This window comes from Helianthus annuus, chromosome 11, assembly GCF_002127325.2.
Source record: "Helianthus annuus cultivar XRQ/B chromosome 11, HanXRQr2.0-SUNRISE, whole genome shotgun sequence".
In the NCBI taxonomy this organism is placed as follows: Eukaryota; Viridiplantae; Streptophyta; class Magnoliopsida; order Asterales; family Asteraceae; genus Helianthus; species Helianthus annuus.
Window position 1 is genome coordinate 59,625,302 of NC_035443.2, and position 25,319 is coordinate 59,650,620.

Consider the following 25,319-nt stretch of genomic DNA (forward strand, 5'->3'; position numbering starts at 1 on the left):
AAAATATATACTAGAATGTAGAAAAAAACACGATTGTGTGTTCAGTTTTCTTGTAAAAGCTAACGAATGCAGGTTATCCAAAAAACCATATTGGTACAATATTAAATGTTATAAAAGCGTATGCCATATCTATACTAATTATAATACGTATAAGGAGGACATGAATATTGTAATTTTACATAGTTTTAAGACTTTAAGTAATTACAAGTTTTAAAATTAGTTTTAAGACTTTAAGTAATTACAAGTTTTAGATATATGATAGAATCGTTTAAAATATATTGTTGACTTTTAAACTAACTCCTCTCCCCATGATTTTAAATGTGTATAAATTTTTCATACATCATTTTTTTTAAAGTAGACTATAAAAACAAGATTTATAGTTTTTTTTTAATTTGAATATGTTATTGTCATAGTTATTTTTAATTAAAAAATTAATATGTTACATAATTACTAGTGTTTGTGATTCTCGATGCATCATACGGACACCCATTTAGTATTTTATGATAGGTAGACATGAAAAATAATATATTAAAATAATAAATTTAGTAAAACTTGCTAAATATAGTAGATATATTAGTAGCATGCATTCATAACAATATAACATCAATGATATTTTGTTATCTCTAGAATATTATTATATTTGATGTTACTACATTTAATACATTAAATCAGATAATATAACATCAATGATATTGATATGCACAAAATACAACATATAAATTACATCAATTGTGGCATAAAACTAACCCTTTTTTAGTACTAATGTTGGAAAAAGTGTGCTTTTGTCTTCCTTTTGTATTTTCAGAATTAAATGAGCTCAAATGAACAAAAGAAGTAAAAAGACAGCTAAATCTAACATAAATACAAGAAAAGGAACAAAAGTGGCATGCCCGACCTCCCGACAACATCTTCCCGAGCAAAACAAAGAAGACAAAAGACTGAACACGCCCCGTGATCAGCGAGCACGGGGCCGTGCCCAAGAGTCAGCAGAAAAGACAAACTCATCGAAGCTTTTGTTGCCCACCACGGGGCCGTGCCCAGCGGACACGGGGGCGTGGTCAGCTTCCTGCAGACGCATTTATTGGAATTGCGGATTGCAATTAATGAAGAGAGAGATTCGGATGGACACGGGGCCGTGCCCAGCGGACACGGGGCCGTGCCCGAGCTTCTGTTCAGCCTATAAATATGAGTGTTTGGAGCTCTTGCAACTCATCCCTTGGCACACCACCTCTCTCACACTTCACCCACCACGCACCACCACCATAACACCATCATCCATTGTCCATCGTAGAGTGTGTGAGTCGTCTCGGGATCCAAGATTGATCGTAAGAGTTCTTGACAATCAAAGGTCATGTTTGCCTAAGTCTCTTACATCACTTGGTGAAGACAAGTGTTTAGTGTAATACTTTTTATTTTTAATCTTTTGCACTTTTTAATTGGTTTTGTATTAATGACTTTAATTACTAGTTTCTTATATTGAAGGTGATTCTTCCTTATCGTTTGTCCGTGGTGTCTTGGCATTATTTTACTGTCTATATAAAATAAAAGATTTTCACCATTCATATCTCCACGGTCTATATGGAGGTATGTTGGCTACCTGGTCGGGGGTTAAGGGAACAGTTTGGTAAGAGTCTTGCCATTGTTCAGTGTATAGATCCTACAAAGGACCTGGGTCAAATTTAGTAGGACCTCCTTCAATACCCAAAGGTATTGGATAGCGGAGTTCCAAACTCTTTGATCCCCTCATAAGTTAAACTACTATTAAAACTTTAACCCAGCTACTTAGGACTGTATCCCTGCTGACTCAGACTACTTAGCTGAGGGTAACGTCGCCTTCAAAAGAGGGGCCTACCACATTATGCATTAATAAATTAATTAATTATCTTTCAATAATCTGACCCTTTAGGATTGTATCATTGCTGACTCAAACTGCTGGGTTGAGGGTAACATCGCCTTCAAAAGAGGGGCCTACTACAATAACTAAGACAATCTCTTAAATTAGTGCAAAAGTGCAAAAATAATCAAAGGTTACACTACACACGAGTCGGATCCAAGTGATTCATCTTGTCTATCTGTTTTTTATTTTATTTTATTTTTCATCATTTTAGTTAGTTTTATTTTCGTAGTTTAAAAACCTTTTTCTAACTTTTTGATTTGATTAGAGGTTGAGGATAAACCGGTACTCAAAGCTCTTGTGTCCTTGGACGACCTCGGTATCTTACCAACACTATACTACGTCCACGATGGGTGCACTTGCCCATATGTGTGTTTAGTGTTAGTAAATATCGTGTTTTATAAATTTAAAACTTGGCTAAAAAGTGTAAAAAGGGCTTAAAATATACATCTAATATGTATAACACTTCACACGCATCAATATTTTGCTAGCTCTAGAATATTATTACATTTGATGCTATTACATTTAATACATTAAATCAGATTCTTATAAATACCTAAAGCGATCTTTTTCTCCTAGTAGAAAAATAATTTATATTGCATATGTTATTTAGGTGGATGGATATGAAGATCATTTCATTCAAAGTCCTCATTTTGGTTGCACTTTTGTTTATTACGAGTGGTTAGTCATCTCAGTTTTATAAGATATAAATATTCAAGTTTTATAAGATATAAATATTCAACTGAAACCTAATTTCTTTATCTAAATCATGTAAAATTTGAATTTTATTAAACATTGATTGAATTAATTTTTAACAAATATTTAAATGACAACTCATCAATTTATGTTGTTCAAAGGATCGACTGAATAACCAGAAATATTTACTCTTTAATTAGGTTTCTATTTACATATATGTTGTTTCAATTATTTTTTATGTATTACAGAGCCAAATTTGAGTTTTGTTGAAGGACAAGGTGTTGCAAGCGATCCCAGTTATACGATTTCAAGGCATTGTAGTGTGGATAGCGACTGCCGTTGCTCCTGGTTTTGGCAACACCCAAAATGTAATAATGGATCATGTACTTGTAGTGCAAAGATAAATATTTAATTAAAGGTTCTACGTTTTTATTTGTTTATTAGGTTTCCAAAACAATGTATTGGACTTGGTTCTTTTATAAGACCATTCACAATTAGGTATCTCAAAAACACCTAAAACATGTCTAGTCAGCTGTCACATTAGAAAAATACTCATTCTTTAAAAACATCAAACACTCATCCAATAAAGAAACCTAAAAACACCAAAAAAAATTATCACATTATCTCCACTTTTTATATTTAGTTTTAGTTACCTATCTTTTTGTTTCAATAAAATATTTAAGAAGCCTTTAAATATTTCGATGGATGGAAGTTTTTAAAATTTGAAATTTGAAAATTTTTATTTAGTTTTAGTTATCAGTTTTTTTATTTAATAAAATATATAAGAAACAATGAAATTTTTTTATGGAGGGAAAGCTATAAAATTTGAAACTTGAAAACATCATGAAAGTAAAACATTATAGTACAATAGTTAAAATCACACAAACTAAACATATTTTTATAACTATATCATCCCTCACTAAATCACATGCTCACTCAATTGAAATACAGAGTTTCTAGAGTTTCTGTTTACCCGCATTTCATAATTAGAACTTATATGTCTTATACATTTTGAGATCCATAAACTGTTAAACTTGTATAAAAATGATTAAGGCAACTTAGGAATTCTCCCCAAAAAATAATCATATGCTTTAGAAAATCCACTTTTGAGCCTTAGCATTTCATTTATATCCATGTCCTAAAACTAATTAAGTGGGCATTTGTCAACACTTTGAGGAATCCGACACCAATGAAGCAAAGACACGTTATATCTTTCATCGTAGGGGAAGAAACGACAAATGCTAGAAGAAAGAAAATAAAGTCATTATTAGGGAAGAATAGTTTATGATTCTCTCAAGAATAAAGATTGGATTGAAAAACTAACGATGGAACGCGTGCAATCTGGAAGGGTGAGTGCCGGTACATCGAGTTTTCTGTCTAAGGCTAGAGTATTCTGTCACACTCTGGCTTTGCGGAAGCGTGGGTTTATTTGGTGTGACTTCTTAATACCATAGCATAATCACAACAATGCTATATGGAAATAAAACCATGATGTTCATCCATTCATCAAGTTTTTAAAAGTGAAACACAACAACATTGCTTTTAAAAGTCAACACAACAAACCAAATACAACCATGACATAATGAAAACATGTTCAACGACATAACAAAAGACTTGACATAAAACACAGTTTAAGACTTGCGACCCGTCCAGGCAAAGGCCACATTTCCTAAACTCGGATGACATCATTATTCCTACGCAGCTTGATGTGAATGCATACCTTGCCAGATCCACTAATTTCCTGAAATACATGTAGTTTGAAAAATCAACAAAAAGTTGAGCGAGTTCATGTAAAAGTGAGTATGTATAAACCTTTAAAGTATGAATAAAAGTCCCTGGTATGTAGCAATAAGGAAAAAGAGATCACCAATGGGTTGCAAAGCCACTGGTATGTGTGAGAAGTGCAGGGAAACTCAAACCTAGCAAATTTGTTACCGGGCTTCGGCTGGAAGACACAGTCACCTCTATGGGCCGCCCCGGCCTCACGGGTGTGGGCTCGCTACACCCAAATAGATCTATCACTCTTGTGTCCCTCGGTCCTAACAAAGAGGATTAATGGCCTCAAGTGTTATTGCCCACCCCTCGCATGATCTAGTAATATAAACCCTCCCTACGCTAACCATACCATGTAATAAAAGTTTGTAATAATTGTCGCATGTATTTCACCCCCGAAGTATAAAACTGAAAACAGTAAAGAGAAAAGGGGGACATGAACTCACAGAAGTGCGTATCCAGAAACGTCAATCTCCAACTCAAACTGCTGCGTGACGACCTACACGTACTAATGCCTATTAGATGGATGAGACGTGCCTTGGCTTAAGGTTTAACGTTTTTGGGAAATAGTTAGACAACTATTTCGTGTTCACACTTCTTCATTATTTTATATTCGTATTTTCTTCCCAAGGATGGTGGTAATAATACATGTATACTTATAATTCCGAAAATATATTTTTCAGTCTCACTTAAAAAATATATTTTAATCACTTTGTCTAAAATGTTTTAATTTCCAAAATATATATATTCTTCCCAAAAATATTATATTTTATTTCAGTAGTTTTTCCAAAATAATATTCTACCAAAAATATACGTATAAGAGTATTTTTCAGAAATACTACATAAGTTATGTTTTAAAGTTCGCATTGTAACAATAATTATTTTGTGAGAGCGTTGGTATTATTTTGGAGTCGTAATTTCCCGGTATTTTCAAGTTATATTATTTTTACCCTAAAAATAATATATCTAGAGCACAAAATAACAAACAATCACACAAGCGTTTTATTATAAAATATATATTCTAAACATATATTTAACAAATTTTGTTTACGAAAATCCACCTTCGGTACTTGGTATTTTTGTAATAAAAATCATGGCGAAGTTTATTTTGAAAAACCAAGTTAAAAATATATACGCAAACGCTTGATAGGAAAATATTTCTAAGTGTTATATTTCTAGAAAATTTTCGCCAGAGTTTCCTCCGTAAATGGAGGTGTCCATGCTTTTAGCATATCATTTTCTTTTTGTAAAATCATTCCAAGCAATCAAAAATCAACAATATACAATTTTTAATCACTAATCTTGACAAAATAAGACTAAATCATAAACTCATGAACTTGAAAGTTTGTAAAAATATGTAATAAGTTACTAACATGCTTAGTAGGTCTTGTTATCTTTAAAAATAAGATTAGTTTCTTAAAAACTTTATTTTTAAAGAATTTGAAGTTTAACAACTTCTAGTCATGATTTACAAAAATATTTCGTTGTTAAATTTCCTTGTTACACAAGTGTTCACACACTTGTTTACTTACTAAAAATGCTTTTAGTTCATACAAGATTCGGGTTTTAACAAAACTAGTATTTTTCATTTGGTTCTTCCGAAAAACCACTTGTAGATCTTTAGATCTACAAGTTTACAATTTCATTTTGCAAGAAAACTTATGTTTATTCAAGTTCAAAGTTCATGTATGGATGGTTTCATCATCCTTCATATCTCTAACATTTACATCTTACTAGTTCATGTTCTTGAACATGATCTAGCATGTCTAGATGATGATCCATCCTACTTCTACTAACAAACAACATCCAAATATCATAACTACACAAGATCTACATGATTTACCCATATATCTTCTCTTTATCCACCCTTTATCACTTTATGTTCAAGACTTAGATTATGTTCATTAGTGTTTCTTAATATTTCACCATTCTATCATCTATTAACCACTAAATACAAGAACAAGATGATGTTTTAAAGCACTTATTACTAGCACAAGGCTAGGGGAGAAACAAGGCATAAAAGCGGTGGATAAAAGAAAACAAGAGTGGTCCTTGAGCTTCCGAGTGCACCAAGCTTGTTTGTTGAACCTCTTGCACCTTTGTATGTATGGAAATGGCTTGAACAAGACTTGAAGGTGGTTGTAGGGTGGTGTGGTGGTAGCGGCCGTGAGCTATAAAGAGAGGAGAAGAAGGAGTTTGTTGTTGGGTGTTTGATGAGAGAAGGTGGAAGTCTTGTGTGTATATTTATAAACCAAGTCTCAAGATTAACCAACATGTAAAGTGTTCTCTTAACCAACAACAATAACAATTAAATATTCAAAAGAAATGGGGGGGTTGTCCCACCCCTTGTAACTGTCGGCTAGGGGGGTATGGGGTTGGGTGGTGATGATCTAGTTACAAGTTAGTTATGTTTGAATGATATAGTTAGTATATTATAGTGCGTAGTATAATATAAGGTGTGTTAGGGTGTTCGGGGACCCTAACTAGCTCAGAAAAGTAAAAACAATGTGTTTGGCAATATTTTTATGTTCCGGGTAAAGTCCGGTTGGATGTTGATCCGTTAAAGTGCTAAATAAAGCTTTAAAGTGTCTTTTATATTGTTTTTAGTGATACAATAAATTCCCAACACTTTGGAAAGTGTCTAGAACTATTTTGCCAAGTTTTTGGACTTTACTAGCATTGTTAAATGCTGAATTTTGGTATTTAGTGCAGAATTCTGCACTTTAAGTATGTTTTAGGCACTTCCGGTCACTATAACTATCACCTAGTGACGCAGTTTTATGATCCTCACTTCCCTACACTCCCTACTAGTGTAGTATTCTATTCCCGGCTCACACTGGCCTCAACAACAATGTCTGTTTAGTGCTGGCATTGTCAGCATGTCTTTATGGTTATCCGCTCACTGTGCTAACTGTGTTTTCGTGCATCAAGTTTGTCACTATTGTTTGTGTATAATAAATGGAGTGACAGTGTAAAATGTGATGCATGAGTATGTATGTATCAGAAATCAGAAAGCAGTTTAATCATAATTGTAATCAAGCACAGTAATTAAGCACTAATTAAATATTAATTAATTTGTACGGATACCTGGATTTGTGAGGGTTGTCACATATTCGTACAAATCTACATAGTCGGACTCGTCACTCTTATCTAGGAACTCTCGGCGTTAGCGCCCACTTATAGGCTAAAGCATGTCTTCACTAAACATCATTTGGGTTTGCTCTCCTATTTATAAAAAAATAAATTAAAGTAAAAAAACGTGTTTTTCTTGTAAATATCTAAAAAGTTTTTGACAAATCATAAATAAATAAATAAGCAAACCATGGTCCGACAAGAATAATCATTCCTATCAAGACGAATGCCTTTAGGCAAACGAGCCGAATGATTCGCGGAGAAGAAACTAAATAAAGTCAATCTTTAACTTAGGAGACCTAAAAGAACTGGATTTCTACCTTCTTGCACTTCTCGCTAATTGCTTCACCTTCTTCTTCTCTCAAAAGCTCAAAATGCATCCTTTCGGTTTTCACTTGCTTTCTTGCCTTCACTTCGCAAAACCCAATTTGCCCCGAACTCAGAGAAATCATTTTCCGAAAACCATACATGTAAGGATATGGTGGCAACGTCAAGAGAAATAAAAAAGTACCCCCAAACGAAGAGCCAAAATATATGAAAAGCGTCAAATGCGGAAATTGGTCACATAATGGAAAATGTAGCAATAACCAAACATACTCCCAATTTGAGTATACACACCTCATTCGAGTTGGAGCCATTCGATTCAAAGAAGAATCCACCGTGAGAAAGGGAAGCAACGTGTATTACGCAATGAAGGAAGAGTTGTCAATGTTACATCAAAAGTTTGGAAGGGCATTTATTCAAATGCCATATGAAGAATCATCTAGTCGTGACTACAACTAGACTTCAACGATACCATTCCCAATAATTAGTTTTAGTTTCTTAAAAAAAGGCTAAATTTCACTTTATGTCCTTTAAGTTTGAACGAAGTTACATGCGTTGTCCTTTAACTACGAAAATTACACCGGATATCCTTTAAGTCCTATCATTTTCACAGGCGGCGTCCTTTAGCCATGACCCGGTAAAATTTATCAGTTCAATATGATCATATGTAGTGCACATGAGGGCAAAGTTGTCATTTTAATCTTTGAACTTATAACACCACTTAAAAATAAGGGTAAATTACTTTTTGAGTCCTGTGTTCTAGAGGTTTTAACCACTTGATTCCAAGATCAAAAAGTTTCATGCCCTGAGTCCCTATAGCCACTTTTCTTAACCATTTGAGTCTAAGTTTCTAATTCCATTTCAATATTCTGTTAGTTTCTAATGAAAAGACTAAAATACCATGTATTTAAGAAATAGAAATATAAATAAATAACAAACCTTATCTCACTTATACCCTCTGAGTTCCTGCTTCACTAACCCCTTACACCCTTATCTCAACCCTATGTCCGACCACCACCTACACACCACCGCCGCCACACCAACCGTCCTAACCAGCTTCAGTATTTGCAGATTCTTGAACGCTGCAATACCGCGCAAAACCTGATCATCACAACGACGCAAAACGAGCTCTTGCATCGTCGGACACCCCTCCGCAAAATTTAACAAACCGATTTCACTACAATTCGCAACCACAAGCCTCTGAAGATTCGGGTACTTACTACACAAACTTTGCAGCCCTAAATCTATTTCACTAACAGGTACCAAAACAAGATTATTCGATAGCGAAACATCGAAATCAATACAAAAGGCACCAAATTCACAACCTAAAGAAAGATTCTATTTTTTGTATGCTTATTATTAATCACACTTCCAAGAAGCAAATCCACATCTATAATATTAGGAAACCTTGAGAACATCCTACTAGATGTCACAAAACCCCAATCAAAAACCCTAATTGACTTCATCAAACGACCATTGAGATTCAGCCAGTTTTTCGACACCAACGAATTCGAATCGCCCCCCTTTTCGTTTTTTTCTTTGTAGCTGCCTCCTTTTTTGATTTGTCCCGGCCCGGGGGACGTTCCTCCTCTCGTATGGCGTACTCTTCTTCGTCAAATTCGGCGTCTTCGTTTAAATTAAATTGACATCTTGCGTCTGAGCCGCGGGCACTAAAACTACCGGTCTCCGAGGTTTTTTGTCGTTTTGCCATCTCAACCTCATTTGGAACCGGCGCCCACTTGTTGGATGTTCGTAAAACTTCCCCAGCCCGAATGTGTGGGAAAGCGGTTCTATGGTTCGACTTGTATTTATCCATTGCCGCTTTGAAAACATCCTCGTCGCTTATCCCACTACGACGCCCACTTGTATATGAATTATTATATACCTCCGAAAACCGGTTCACGACCGGACTCATCTTTCGCCACTTCGAAGATATCGAGTCTAGATCTCGATATTATCCTTGTTCCATTATCCCAAGGAACTTTGATAATACCGCTTTCCAAAACCCCTCGCCTGTTTGGTTGTTACCTATATTTAACAAAAGTATATATTAAAAAGTATATACTAAAAAAATTAAAATTAAACTTTACATACCTTTAGCGGGGTGTGTGGATGTGCTAATATATGCCTTCACTAAGGCCTCCTCCTCGAGTGGCGTCCACGGTTTTGGCTTTGGTTTCGAAGGTTGATTTTGGTCAACCGCAACTTGCTTTCCTTTTTTATGTTTAGAAGATTGCGGTTGCGTCTCTGGAACGACTTCAATGTCGTCTTCATCGGGTTCTAGTGGTTGAGAAGTTTGAACGGGTTGTGGTGGTTGAGAAGCTTGAACGGGTAGCACGTTGAACGAGTTTCGCATCATCAAGTTTTGTAACGCTTGAGTTTGTTGCGTACTCGAAAAAACGTTCGGAGATTGTTGGAAACCCGCAAAAGCGTTGACCAAAAATTGCGAGAAAGGGTTCTGGTCCATTGTAGGATAGTACTCGGGCACCGAAAAAACATTCGGGTTTGGATTTGGGTTGTTCGGGTTCTTCGGGTTGTATGGATCCATTGTAAAGAGTAGAAGAATGTTCTATAAAAAAAGTAGAAGATTTTATAAAAAGTTGAGAGAGAGATGAGGTTGAAGTGGGTAAAAAAAGGGTAAAAAGGTTGTATTTATATAAAATGTTTATGGATTTTGAGGTTTTTTTAATAATAAACGTTGCTTTTTAATTTAGGCATTTAAATTATTATTATTATTATTATTATTATTATTATTATTATTATTATTATTATTATTATTATTATTATTATTATTTGCAACGGTCAGAAGCCAAACGTCCCATTTTTTACGTCCCATTTTTTGTCTTTTTCTGGCCCGGCACAAACGTCTCCTTGCAAGGCCAACCCCATACCGTGTAGCCTAAGTTTTCTGTATCTACATGCGCCGCATCGCGCGCGGGCAAAATCCCTGGTGTTAATATGATATGGGTGCTACTTTCTACACCCCCTCTATTTACTTTTTTCACCCCCCTCCTCTCACATACTTACAGGTGGGGCCTGCGTGGGACCGACAGTTTCCCTCTCACAAGGGGGGGTGTAATCAGGAAGGGTGGGGGGTGCGTATAGAATGAGCCTATGATATTTGAAGAGGCGGTCCGGATCGATATCCGGGGCTCCTGCTCCATATATGCCCAAACCTCCAATCGGATCTCCTATTCAAATCTAGAAGGTACCAGAACGAACACCTTCGTCCCCAACCCCAAACCCTAACTCGTCATTTGTGCCACAAAGTTTGCATTCGTTGATCCTCATTATCTTCTCCTCAACAACAACAAAGAATCAGGTAATCATTTCATCACATACTCAATACTCTTTTCTAGTCTTACAATTGCTTTATAATATAATATTCACGTATACATATAGTATCCCTCCCTGCAATAGATTCAGTTCATGTACCAATTCATCCTTACACAAGTCTATAGCTTGTAAATTACATTACCGTTAGGTTTTAGGTCATATATTATTATCTGTCTATGCAATAGATTCAATTTCTGTGTAATTTAATCACAGGGTTAGGTTTTAGGTCATACCGGCGTGATGGAATAACCAATCGTGTACTTTATCGGCTTTTTCGTTAACTTCTAACGAGGCTGATTTGCATTTTGTAGAACTTATGGCGCATAGGGTGTTAAGAGATCATGAAGCGGATGGTTGGGAACGGTCTGACTTTCCGATTATATGCGAATCATGCTTAGGTGACAATCCGTACATTCGAATGGTAATCGTTTAGTACTTTCTTTATTATGTAATGCAAGGTCTATGTTTTTATTTTAGCGTGTAACTAAAATGATAAAGTTTTGCAGACAAAAGAGAACTATGGTGCGGAGTGTAAGATCTGCACCAGGCCGTTTACGGTGTTCATGTGGAGACCAGGTCGTGATGCAAGATACAAGAAAACTGAGATTTGCCAAACTTGTAGCAAGTTGAAGAATGTTTGTCAAGTGTGTGTTTTGGATCTTGAGTATGGGTTACCGGTCCAGGTTCGTGATACTGCACTTAGTATCAGCTCACATGATTCCATTCCGAAGAGTGATGTCAACCGGGAATACTTCGCAGAGGAACATGATCGCAGGGTATGTCAGTTTACAGTTCCTGCTTACACTTTGTTAGACATGATTGCTAGATTTTTTGTTTTGAAATTGCTTAAAGTATGCTGTGATCTGGGCTACACATGAATCTGATTCTCGAATTCAGACTAGAAAATCTTTTTCTTCGTTTTTCGTTTGTTGTTACTAAACCAAGGTGGTGGCACACCGGTAAGCGTCTGATTTCTTCTAGCATATGTCTTAGGTTTGAATTCAGCTTCCATTGGTTTTTTCTTGTAACTTCTTGAAGGCCACCTGCCCTGTGCACGTTCCATTGTTTGGCAGGGTGTTGATGGGGTCTGTGAGTTTTCCGGTGATGTGTTCTCACCACTAATAAAATAAGCTTGGTGTTATTACAGTGGCTTTAATAGAATCATATGCCCTTCATGTGTTTGTAAAACATACTCAACCATGTACTAAATTAGCTATTAGTATTTAACCCGATTCTTGTTAGAAACTTAGAATATATGCTGGGTCAATTATACATAATAAGAGGCAGCAATTTTGATTCCTTTAGAGCATTTACAATAGAATCCTCATCTAGGGCTGTAAACGAACCGAACGTTCAGCGAACAGTTCGTGAACCGTTCGGCGGGAAGTTCGTTTATGTTCGTTCGTTTATTACGAACATGAACAAGAAATTTTGTTCGATTAGTTAAATGAACGAACATGAACAGAGGTCTCGTTCGTTCGATTGTGTTCGTGAACGTTAGGTAAGGTGTTCGTGAACATTCGTTGATTTGCGTTCGTTTATGTTCGTATGTTTGTGTTTTAATTGAAAATCTTCGTACTTTCTTATATTTTATTTGTACTTTTTATATTATTAAACTTTTATTTATTTTATTTTCCCTAAAAATTAAACTAGGAAACCCACTTTCACCTTGTTTATGCATCATTTCCCTTTCATTTCTCATTATTTACATCCACGAATACGATTGACCTCCGTTCCACAATAAGGGATTCAAGTTCGAGTGCTACTCTTTGGGCCATCTATCTTTATCCTTCGTCACGTTCGCCAAATTTATTTGTGTTCGTGAACCGTTCGCGAATACGCTCATTTCCTTAATGAACGAACACGAACATAAAATCTCGTTTGGTAAGTGTTCATGAACGCATTTATTTCCTTAACGAACGAACACGAACAAGGCCTTGTTCGTGTTCGTTCGGTTCGTTTACAGCCCTACAGTCATCTTCTTTCATACAATTTAACTAAAATAAACTATATCTCTAATTCCCTATAATTTGTTCACTTTATTAACTGTAACCTTTTCAAGGTTTTGTAGAGTTATGGTCTCTTAAAGTAGCACGAAGTGTTCATTAATTTATTCATTACTGCAGGCAAGGGCTGGTCTAGATTATGAATCTTCATATGGTAAGGTCCGCCCTAATGACACGCTTTTGAAGCTTCAAAGAACAACACCATACTACCAGAGAAACCGAGCACATATTTGTAGTTTTTACATCAGAGGCGAATGTACAAGAGGTGCTGAATGCCCGTACAGACATGAAATGCCCGTCACTGGAGAGCTATCTCAGCAGAATATCAAAGATCGTTATTATGGGTATGTAACTTTTGACGACAGTTTTAATGCAAATACATTATCTGTATTTATATGACGATAATCAAATGGTTCAAATATGATTGCTGTGATTGCAGAATTAATGATCCGGTGGCATTGAAACTTTTAAACAAAGCTGGTGATATGCCCGCTTTAGAACCACCAGATGATGAAAGTATCAGAACATTGTATGTCGGAGGGCTTGATGCGAGAATTTCCGAGCAGGATCTTAGAGACGAGTTTTACTCACACGGTGAAATCGAGTCGATAAAGATGGTGGTCCAAAAGGCTTGTGCGTTTGTTACTTACACGACTAGAGAAGGGGCAGAGAAGGCAGCTGAAGAACTCTCGAATAAGCTCGTGGTTAAAGGTCTTAGGTTAAAACTGATGTGGGGCCGACCACAAGTGGCGAAAGATGGTGAAACGGGTTCGTCGGTTGCTCATGGCGGTTTATTGCCTAGGGCCGTTATATCGCACCAGCAGTATCAGGATGTTCCGCCACCGGGGACCTCGACCAGTCAGGAGCAGCAACCACTGCCACCACACATGCAGTATTTTAACATTCCGCTGCCACCGCCTCAGCATGAGAGGACGTTTTATCCGTCTATGGATCCTCAGAGGATGGGAGCGATGATCCCAAACCAGGCAGGCGGTGGTTCAGGTGGTTCGGAGCAGCCCCCGCAAGGTGATTCGGGTCTGCAGTATTCTGCTTACCCACCACCACCACTGCCACCTCAAGGCGGTGATCAATACTATCAATACTATCAACAGTATTATGCGCCACCGCCTCCTGAACAATCATATCAACAATACCCTCCACCAGCTTACCCCTCCACAGTGCCTCCAACGGGACCCACCGATGAGGAAGTGTAGTAGCAGAAACCGACACCCTTACCCTTCAACGCAGCTGGGTTGTTGTCATCATTGATGCGTTGAGAGAAAAAAAACCGGGTTTTGTTTTTATTTGTAAAACAGTTGATGTCATGTGACTTCTTTTATTTTGCTTTAACGAATTGGTTTCTTCTATCTTTCATTACAATGTCTTCTTGTGTGTGTCACGTTTTGAATTTGGTTTTTATTCATTCTCACTTCTGAAGAAATGACAGTTGTACAAAATGCTAATCCGTGTGCTAGATAGTAACTGGAACTGGAACCGTGGACAATGCAGGCAAGAAAGAGGATGTTGAATGGGTTGTGTTTGTAGGTTGGCAAGTCAAACCTAACCGTAGTTTCTGCATGGTGCAGACATTTTTTATTACACCTTAAATCATAATCCCCCTTTACTACAAAATTACAAACATATTAAAAAGCAGACAAGATTCTCAACTTTCATATCAAACATGAAAGATCAACACAAAGTTGCTGATGCAAACCAATTTTTACATACAATAATACCATAACCCATAGTTGGTTGCCGTATGCTTAACAAACTCTATTTCTTCATGAATGATGCAATGGCAGCACCAATGGCGCTACCGCGAGAAGAACCACGATGACGATGAACCAATGAATGAGGTCTGCTCCATACAGATTTATCATTTGCAGGGAACAAAGACGCGTATAATTCCAAAACCATCGCGTTATCATAACGTTGGTGCAGCTTTTCAATCAATTTGGCTTTCTCACCGGCATCTAATACTTCCTGCATACGTAACAATAATTGATTCAATATCCTCCACTTAAATCGCTTTACTAAAAAACAAACTAGATTAACATCTTGATTACCTTTTGTTTCGGACGCTCGTATGCTGCATTTTCATCCTCTTGCTGTTTCATTTTTTCTGCGTTATTTGAATCATCCTTGTTGGCATCACCTGCTTCCGTCATCTGTATATCTTCGTTCCCAGATATAACATCTTGCTGAGACCGTTCAGCTATCACGTTTTCTTTATTTCCCTCCAACAGTATCTTCTCTTTCCCGTTTTCTTGATGTTTACTTTCCAAAGTGCTTTGTGTCTCCTTTTCCAGCTTCAACTTCTCTTCTTTATCTTCCATTTCGACATCTACGTCTTGATTTTGTGAATTGTCTGTACTCGATGATGTATCATCACCAGTAGGACTTCCAGCTGTTGAAGTTCCCTAATAAATATTGAATAAAAATTAATAACGGTAAAACACATACCATTCTTCAGAAACTACACTAAACTTCTTACTTACCTCATGTTTGACTTCTTTGACCAACCCGTCACTCGTTTCCGGATCATCAGCAGGATTCATAAGCTGTTCACGCTCTTGCCTGCGCCTCATCATGATACATATAGCACATAGACAATCATCCTTGTGCCGCTTCACTCTATTAAAAACATATAAACAAGAATAACATATAAAAAAATTATAATTCAAAACCAAAGTTAATTTAAATTATATAAAAAAAAGTTACCCTTGACGTTTCTTAGACTTGTTTTTTAAATTCCCACCCTTGTTAGATGACTTCCCATGACTAGATACATTGCCATCCTTCATGTCACCTGCAAAGGAGACAATGCATAAAAAAGGACCAAAAAGTGTTTGTGGGTCAACCCGACCCGTCTTGAGTCTTTGACCCACCCATTTCGCATAGATATGGACATGCACAAATGTTACCTTGTTCGCTATACAGGCCTGCAGCAGACCAGTACTTAGAAAAATTCTTTTTCACTCGTTTCATGAGTTCAAGAATGTAATCGCCTTTATTATTGTACTTGTAGCAATTCTCCCATATAAACCGTACATCCTTGTACACATCCTCTGAATTCATATACTTAATACCGCTTTCAAGGTTGCTACAAATGGTCCCGAAATCCATAGGTGTTTTGATCACATCAAAATAGTCCTGTGCCATAAAAATAAAAATATATAAATCCAAACATATGATTATATAGTTACGGTTCTAAAAAAGACACGTCGAAATTACAGGTATTCCGAGAGCAACAGGGTTCACTGGAACATTAAAAGGCTCTGCGGCATCCATTTTCATAATCTTCTTAATCACCTACAACAGAATATAATATTACAACGATGATTTGAAATATTTAAATTTTAAGATTTGAGAGTACCTCAAGGGAAGCATTAAGTTCTTGCTTGTTATAGACCGAATCCCGAGGAACCGACTCGGGTTCTTTCTGATGTGTTTTCTCTACCTGAGGCACTCCGGTATTACTACAAGGACTCAAACTTGAGCTAAAACCCTTTGACGTTATTATCTTTATGCTCCCGGCTTTTTTCGGTTGAGAGGTGGAACCAACTATATTGGTTTCCGGCACTGAGTTCGCACTATCTTCTACTTTCTCACTAACCACTGGTTTTTCAAGACCGATATGCGGGGTACTCTTATCGGTATCACTATGTGTATGTGCATCTGAAGAAGTCAACTGAGGTTCCAACGGCTTGGAAGATTTGATTTTAACCTTCACCCGATTATACACCAATCGTCCCACTGGTTTATTATCAGTTACTCCAGTTGAGCTGACAGGTGGAGGTTTTTCGGGCTGATCAGTTCCGGTTGACGGGGTTTTAATATCTATTCTTGAAGTTGTTTCGTCCTTTTCAGTATCACTGGAGCCCGATGTGTCTCCGTCACTTACGTTATCGATGTTTGGATCGGCCTCAGTTGTTCCCACCTTAGGGGCCTTTCCGGATTTTCCCTTCTTTCCACGCTTACGCTTCATGTTTAAGAAGTCTAATCCATAGAAAACCACTAGAAACTTAAAAACCGATAAAACTGCTACCAATTAATTTTTTTTCCATTTCTTTTCTTTAAAATTAGTATTGTAAATAATAAAAAAATAAAAACATGAAAAAAATTTATGTAGCTCGCAAAGCTACTTATATGCATCTCATACAAGGTATATGTGTGTATATATAGTTTACGAGCTACATATATGTATCTCACGACCTACATACAAGGCATATGTATATATATAGTTTACGAGCTACATATATGTATAACTTGCTATACATTATCCCAAATCGATTCACAACCATTCAGGGCTCCGATGAACCACGATTAATGATTCACTAAGAACCAAACAATTAAAACTTACTGAAAATCCAAACAAAATAATCTAAATCTAAATCACAATATTTCTTTCAAATCAAAACACACATGAGCCTATCATCTTATAACCTAAACTAACACAAAAAGACAAACATAAAGCAAGAACTTAACACCAAATTTGTAATCAGATGCACAAACAAGATCCAAAACATAACATAATATTTCACAGATAATATAACAATTAAGAATCAAAATCAACAAAAATAGCGAAAACAGAAACCCTAGGGGGATTTGGGGAAGAAATTAAGTTAAAACTGGAGCAGAATGTAACCTGAAGATGAAGATGAGAAGTGTTGCTGATTCTGAAACTTATACGTTTTGAATTTCGAATGCGAAACGCCGAATATCGTTTTTTAACGAATTTTTTAAACGGCCAAAGTAAAGAGATGTGCAAAGGAAAAGGGAACTAGTGTTCGGCTGGGATTTAAAATATGAGGTGTTTGGGCTTTGTGGTCTATTTTGTTGGACTCAAAATTTTGAAGATGGCTGGATTGTTAGGTTACATATGGTCAAGCCAACCCGACCCAATTTGCAGTCGGTTTGGGTCCGAACTGTCAACCTGGCCTTGGGTAGATTTCAACTATTTTCTTAGGGTGGGGTTATAATGTTCGGTGAGTTAAGTAGGGAGTGGGAGTCATCGTGACCATACCCACTTGATTAATTTGATCAGTGACTGGGTGAGAGTATACCAAAATCGGTGTGTAATCACCGAAGTGATTGAGAGAGAGTGCTTTAATTTTTTTTTGACTGTTTCCCCTTTTTCTGACTGTTGCCTTTTATTTTTGAACGTTTTACCCATTTTTTATATAAAACCCATATTTTCAATCAATTTAAAACACACAACTCTTTCAAAAATCTCTCTTTCTACACCCACAAACACCATGGATAAACAAAACAAAGGTGAACCCAAGAAAAAAGGTACCGCTAGCTGAGGATCGGATTCAAGAAAAAAAGTTTCGCAAACGAGACAAGGTGATTTTAGAGGTCCAAGTGCACCGGTTCAAACCTCCTACGGATATTCACCAACCACTCAACCTCAATTTTTTACCCCCAAACTTCACAACCAACTTTTTTTAGCACCCAACCTAATTTTCCACCACAAATATTTTCACACCCAAGCTTCACAACCGAGTTCGATCCATTCTGGCGAGGAAACGAGATATCGCAAAAAAATATAACTGGTCATGCAATTTCTAAATATTAGGTTTATTTTATGTCACACCCCAACCGATGGCGGAATCATCGGGGCGCGGCACTAGGCGAATCAGATTGCTCAAGAGAATCCATAACAACTATATTGCGATAATATTTATTACATTTGTCATCCCATACTAACAAACAATACAATCACGTAAGTTATCACGGATTTCTTGTCCTCTCGAACAACTCAAATCCGACAACCTAGATTTTAGATGCGTTTCTAGACTTCCTAGCTTGATTTGATGTAAACTTCGGCTAAACCTGCAACATACGTTAAAACTTTGTCAATACAAAAGTATTGGCGAGTATACAGGTTTGATATGTGTAGTATGATAGATTAAAAGTGCTGCGAATTTCCACATGCATAAACGTAATACACGACATATATACTCACAAAACTGATACTACCAGCTAAGTCCTCGATGCTCGACTCTGGCATAACTAGACCCCGTCGGGCGAAATAGTACTATACTAGTCTTGGTGGGACGTCACGAGTATAAGTCCTAGCATACATGCAACTAGCATCACGTATATCTATGCAAACAGTTATTCGCAAGTGATAAATAGTCCAATTAAATCGTTCGTTTGATAAGTTTGGTTTTTATGGAACGTATGTTACACCCAAAATTCGATAAAAGGGGTCAAGTATACTCACAGCGCGTATTCGGTTAGGTTAGCGGAACCGGTGCCGGAGAATATCCTGATTTCAGATAATTTACGTGAGTGATAGATTACTATGCGTTAAACGGTATCGATTTGCGTGAAATTGGGCGAAAATTGGGTTGAAATTGGATAAAAATTGAAATTGGGCTGGCCCAGTCGAACAGGCTACTCGATCGAGTGGGCCTGGTCGATCGGTTGGGCCTGATCGATCGGACGGGCCTGATCGATCGAATGGGCCGTTCGATCGAATGGGCCACTCGATCGATTGGCCTGTTCGATCGAATGGGCCACTCGATCGATTGGCCTGTTCGATCGATTGGGCCACTCGATCGACTGGTCCAGTCGATCGATTGGGCTGTTCGATCGATTGGTCCGCTCGATCGATTGGGCCGCTCGATCGACTGGTCCAGTCGATCGATTGGGCTGTTCGATCGATTGGTCCGCTCGATCGATTGGGCCGCTCGATCGGCCATTCTGTTTGGCTGTTTTCGAAGATTTTTCGAGCGTTCTTCGGCGTTTTGGGTCGAGACGTTATGATGAGGTGTTAAACAACTGAAATCCCGTCAATTCCGACCTGTTTCATCGATCGGGAATCACCCCGTTCGTCAGATTTGGTCGTTTTTGTCGGTTTTTCCGTGTTTAACCCGAAATCGATCATTTTTATGTATAGATCTGATGTAAAAACCTTGATTTTACTTAGGAAATGCCCTAGATCTAAGTTGTTCTTGATGATATGAGGTCAACACTTTGAAGTTCATAAGAACTTGTGATGAAATCAGTCAGAACATCTCAGATCCATGGTCTTTTGATTAGAAAAACATTGATTTGGTTGAGATTCATGAAGAATCGTATGTAAATCATCCGAATCTGAGTTGTTCTTCATGGGATGACATCACCTTTGAAGAACTTTATGGTGACATCACCTTAGAACACCCCAAATCCGTTGATTTCACGGTTAAAAATTGAGATTTGAAAGGTAGAAAGATGAAGGATTGCATTTGGATCAAGAAGGTACAAGATTCGGGTTGAAAACTTACAAGAATCGGAAGAAATCGAGAGATTTGAGGGCTGGAACGTCTTGGTCGGTTATGAGCAGCAACACAAGTGTTTGGGAGTGAATGGAGGGGTATTTATAGGCAAGGAAGGAGAAAGGAAGGCAAAACAGTGACTGGATCGGCTGGCCCAGTCGATCGGCTGGCCCAGTCGATCGGCTGGCCCAGTCGATCGGCTGGCCCAGTCGATCGGCTGGCCCAGTCGATCGGACTGGCCCATCCGATCGGCTGGCCCATCCGATCGGCTGGTCCATCCGATCGGCTGGTCCATCCGATCGGACTGGCCTATCTGATTGGGCCGGTCTGACCAATTGGACTAGCCTGATCGAATTGATCCGTTCGGAAGCCTTTTGATCCCGTTTTTGGTGCGATTTCGACGATTTGAGCCATATTTTCATATATTTATATAATTATTAAATTATTTATTATTATTAATCACAAAAGGGCCGTATATACGTATTTATGTATCCAATTCTCAGTGCGGTGATCGAGTTACGCGTGCCTTCGAGTGCGTTCTTCGATGTGATGTGCCACAATGATTATCGGGGCACCACTTACTCATATTGCCATCATCGTCATGACGGTTAGAGTCATAGTACTCACCCGATAGTCCTTGTTAGCGTTGATTACTTACGTTTCGACACCTCACGCTTATCGAGAAGGGTAGATTAGGCCTTTACTCGACATCATCGTGAGTGTTATGCAAAATAGGTTTGTACTAATGATAGAATATGCGTAATTATTCGATTGTACTTCGATTTAGCGATATAATTGATATAGTTACATTATGATCCGAATCTCCGGTGCTAGGCGTAACGAGTGTATCGAGTAGTAACAACGCACGAAGGTGCGGGTTGTTACAGTATCCCCTCCTTTAGGAAATTTCGTCCCGAAATTAATCCAATAGTAGGGTCGTAAGAGTTGATGCGATTGAGAGTAGAGATCATTAGCGTCTAGATAACGAGCGATCGATTACGATTTGGCGAGTGAAAATAGAGAGAGCATACGATTCGATTACTTAGAAGTGATAACACATACAAAAAGCAATTTTATAGCGTTTTAAACTTACCAATACTCGATTAATTTCCGAAGTTAATTAAGAAAAATCTCCTCATGGCGCGGTGTCGACCGTTTTGATGTCCACACCAGCGCTATGTGGAGGGTTTTGTTATTTGATAACAGGTTTTGAGTTTTACATTTTAAAAGAATCAGGTGGCAAAATAAGTTTTAAGAAAACTTTCCCACAACGTGGGTTCGAGCGGAACTCGACTGCCGAACCCTCGTTCTCGGGAAGATTCCTGTCGGTCATTGCAAAGGTTTTTAAGAAAAGAATTGGACTTATGAAATTTTCATTGGGCACGGAGCCAAACTGATTCAATGTTTTCTCCATGTTGTAAGGAATTTCATTTGTCCAACGGTTTTAGTAAAAATTTTATAAAAATAGGTTTTCCTTAATACTATGGAAAAATAACTTACATCGGGCCCCACGTGGCACCTTCCCACAAAAGTTCGTTAATATGGTTAAAACACTTATATATAGGAAGTACCAGCGGCGTATCCACCATGCTTTACCCATATTAACTCTGTTTCATGAGGCAGTGTCATGCGTGCCGATAAGACACAGATAGAATTTCGATTCCCTTGATCCTAGCGATGAGGTGCTAGACCGAGTTTTGAATAGAAATAAGTTGGGTGCAAACCAAGCGTAGGCAGCGGGTGCGAGTAGTCCGGTCGCACAACGCTGATATGGTATGCTTGGTTGGGCAACGAATGACACGATTTTGATTCGGGTAAATGAGATTTCGATTTGATTCCACACGAAGTTCGCATGGCACGTTTCCACAAGACTTGCTAATATGACAAACACCATGTTTCCATATTAGTTTTATCTTGTGAAGCAATGTCATGCACCCTAACATTACACCACCTGCGATGACTTCCAAGTAACATTCGAACATCGATAGACAATAGATTCCAACAGATTGATAAGCGACGATTGTTGCTTTGCGAGTGATAGGCGATTGATGGAACGGATTACACCACAATAGTACTAATGCTAGCCCACACGCCCTTTTTCCACGAAGGTCAACTAATATGGTCAAAACATCACCATGTTTCAGCCTCATTAGTTTCGTCTCATGAAGCGAGGTCGTGCGCGCCAACCTGACACGTAGAATGCGTGCATTGATAAGTAATATGATAAGAGTATCGAGTTGGTGGATTAGGTGCGAGGCGCGTTAAGAGTGGAAGGCGGCGAGTGATTCTCGATACTCGTCTAGCGAATCCACAATAGACGATCCACACCAGCTGATAGAAGTTCACACAATTGACAATAACTAGTGTTAGAGATTTCTAGACAAACACATGATGCGATTGCGATTTCGAGCCACTTATCGAATGATTTGATTGCGGGATAGATCCGGCAAAACTGCGATTGAGTTGCGTTCTAGACTTTACGACCAGTCTCGCGTTGCTTCAATTGCTCTTCGGGGTGAACTTACCTAAGTTCATCGATGTGGCAATTTGTGTACGCGGACTTACGAGAAGCCTCGCAGTGATGCGGTTTAGTTTTGTTACGCCTTGTGATTGATGGTAGAGTGTCAAATTAACCATAATAGTATAATAGGTCTAATAACGTCCAACTCCACATGGCACTTTCTTCACGAAGTTTCGGTAGTATGGTAAAGCGTACCCCCGCGTCACCCCTACTACTTATGCCCCGTGCTTTGGTGTCACACTTTGTTGACACGGCCTTGACCGTGCTTTTAAACGTTATGGCACCATTAGAACTTCACTACGATCTCCGTGCACTGACCAAGATAATCCCGTGTGCACCCGTGATTAGTTGTCCCTTGCACGTATACCGTACCTCGTTCTAAGAGTGTTATAGGGATAAAATACATAATATAGTACATAGTGCTAGCGTCTAAATTGTGCTCGATTGTAAGAGAAATAGAATCCACACACGATGATATATGAAATAAGTTCCAGAAATGATAGCGATAAGTCGTATTATTACAACAACATTAGGATCAAGATAACGTTGTTGTGGAAACTTGCGGAGACGGCGGTTGCTGATGACTTCCTTCCAGGTCACGGTCTTGTACGGCACTGCGACGTATAATGCCCATACCAGTTGCAATTTGCGCAATAGCGACATTTTGCTTCTAGCGGGTGATGATACGTGCATGTGAAACACAGGGGATGAGATCCATTTTAAGCACGCTTAGACTGAACTGGAACTGATCGGAGAGGTTCGGGTTGCGGCAGTCCAGTTGTTGAAGAGTCTGGGCTCACGGTCCTTCGTTTGCGGCTCGGTTGGGCTTCTTGAGTTGATGCAGTATCGTCCTCGGATTTGCCTGATGATTCGACGGAGACATTGTCGGAGCAATCCTTGGAAGAATCCTCCGAGGAGCTGTCAGATGAACCATCGACCGATTCTCCAGAGGAATCGTCGGATGAGTTGATGATGATTGCTTGATGAGCTCGTGTGACAGGCTTCTTGGAGAAGAATCCGTCCACGATTCGTTTGCTGTTGATCTCTGCGGCTAAACGGTAGGTTTCTTCGATGGTAGCAGGCCTTGCAGCTTCGACAAAATCACCCACACACTCCGGTAAGCCACGAATGTACTTCGCGATAGCTTTCTTTGGAGTGTCGACTTGACTTGGGCAGATTACGCTAAGCTGTTTGAACCTTGCTGTATAGCTCGCATTGTCACCTTTAGTTTGCTTGATTTCCCAAAATTCGTTCTCTAGCTTCTGGACTTCGTGAGAAGGACAATATTCTTCCTTCATGAGTTCCTTCAGCTCATCCCATGGGAGGGCGTAAGCTGCGGAGATCCCACGTTTGTTGCGTTCGGCGGTCCACCAGTCGAGTGCTCGGGATTGGAATACTCCGGTGGCGCAAGTAGTTTGAAGGTCCTCGGGGCACCCACTCTGACGAAGGGTAACCTCGATGGCATCGAACCACTGGAGTAATTGAGAAACATCTCCTTCACCCGTAAAAGGCATCGGATCACAGGCTTTGAAGTGTTTGTAGAGGAATGCAGATTCCGTCTTGACGTCTTCCGGGGCTCGAGAGTGGCTTTGAGAGTGCACTTGCGCGACAATTTGAGGAATGAGCTTGACCACTTCCTTGGTCACAATTGAGGCAATCCTCTTATCGGCGCGTCGTTGGGCTCTTCTCCTAGCTACTCGTCTCGAGATCGAGTTGTTGGAAGGCATCTAGACAGAAGGATTCGGAATGAGATTCGATCATAATGATTTCTGAACTTTTGATGCGATTTAATTCGATCAAAACTTGGTATAGAATTATTTAAACACATAGGAGCCACATAGGAAAATACTAGATTCCTAACCTCTCACATAATTGATTCGTTTTGTATTTAATACATATAGATATAGTTGTAGGCTACACATAGATTTTGGTTCAGAATTCGCGAGGACGCGATAAGAGAAATAGCGTAAGCGAATTCGAGTACTTAAGCGTTTGTTTTGTTGCGATCATTCGGTCTTTGTTTTAGATTGCGATGGCTGTGCAAGTTGTGCGCTTTTTGTAAATCTAGGATCGTAAATCGGGAAATCGGGAAATCGTAAAACTTAAATTTGAAAACTCATAGACGTAATTGATACCATATACGTAATAGTTTAGATAGAATGCCTTGGGTGTTTAGGCGTTGACTACCCAAGTAACCCGACTATACCCAACAAGTTCGGGCATACGCGTTGACCTAGGGGACTCATGCTTCCACTGGGATGCAGCTCCTGACATTCGTCTCTCTAGTCTTCGCGTAGCCTGAGTCGTTGTTATGGTCGTGACCTTGGTGAGAGCTTTTGTAAACCATTTTATGGAGTGGAACAGTTGAT

The 25,319-nt window shown here is 38.5% G+C and overlaps 2 protein-coding genes across 2 annotated transcripts; one reads left to right on the forward strand and one right to left on the reverse strand.

Annotated features, from left to right (window-relative positions):
- Positions 1-10,957: 10,957 nt before the first annotated feature.
- Positions 10,958-14,560, forward strand: LOC110890404 (zinc finger CCCH domain-containing protein 49). Its single transcript, XM_022138010.2, has 5 exons — positions 10,958-11,141; positions 11,467-11,576; positions 11,662-11,931; positions 13,282-13,505; positions 13,601-14,560. The coding sequence occupies exons 2-5, from the start codon at positions 11,472-11,474 to the stop codon at positions 14,373-14,375; spliced, it is 1,374 nt and encodes a 457-aa protein (XP_021993702.1). The 5' UTR covers positions 10,958-11,141; positions 11,467-11,471; the 3' UTR covers positions 14,376-14,560.
- A 190-nt stretch (positions 14,561-14,750) lies between these two features.
- Positions 14,751-17,971, reverse strand: LOC110890405 (bromodomain-containing factor 2). The gene is made up of 8 exons (XM_022138011.2): positions 17,810-17,971; positions 16,538-17,160; positions 16,396-16,473; positions 16,086-16,314; positions 15,883-15,970; positions 15,660-15,795; positions 15,228-15,581; positions 14,751-15,144 (listed from the first exon to the last, which is right to left on the reverse strand). Exons 2-8 carry the CDS (start codon positions 17,147-17,149, stop codon positions 14,935-14,937), a joined length of 1,707 nt encoding a protein of 568 aa, XP_021993703.1. The 5' UTR covers positions 17,150-17,160; positions 17,810-17,971; the 3' UTR covers positions 14,751-14,934.
- Positions 17,972-25,319: the final 7,348 nt, after the last annotated feature.

Bases quoted from the DNA above. Each gene is read 5' to 3' on its own strand.
- LOC110890405 (XM_022138011.2), bottom strand. From the start codon at position 17,149: ATGAAGCGTAAGCGTGGAAAGAAGGGAAAATCCGGAAAGGCCCCTAAG. The intron at 15,796-15,882 runs GTAACTTTTTTT...TGTTTTTAATAG, and splicing joins AAGTCTAAGAAACGTCAAGG to AGTGAAGCGGCACAAGGATG. The intron at 15,145-15,227 runs GTAATCAAGATG...TTACGTATGCAG, and splicing joins ACGAGCGTCCGAAACAAAAG to GAAGTATTAGATGCCGGTGA.
- LOC110890404 (XM_022138010.2), top strand. From the start codon at position 11,472: ATGGCGCATAGGGTGTTAAGAGATCATGAAGCGGATGGTTGGGAACGG. The intron at 11,577-11,661 runs GTAATCGTTTAG...AAAGTTTTGCAG, and splicing joins ACAATCCGTACATTCGAATG to ACAAAAGAGAACTATGGTGC. The intron at 11,932-13,281 runs GTATGTCAGTTT...TCATTACTGCAG, and splicing joins CAGAGGAACATGATCGCAGG to GCAAGGGCTGGTCTAGATTA.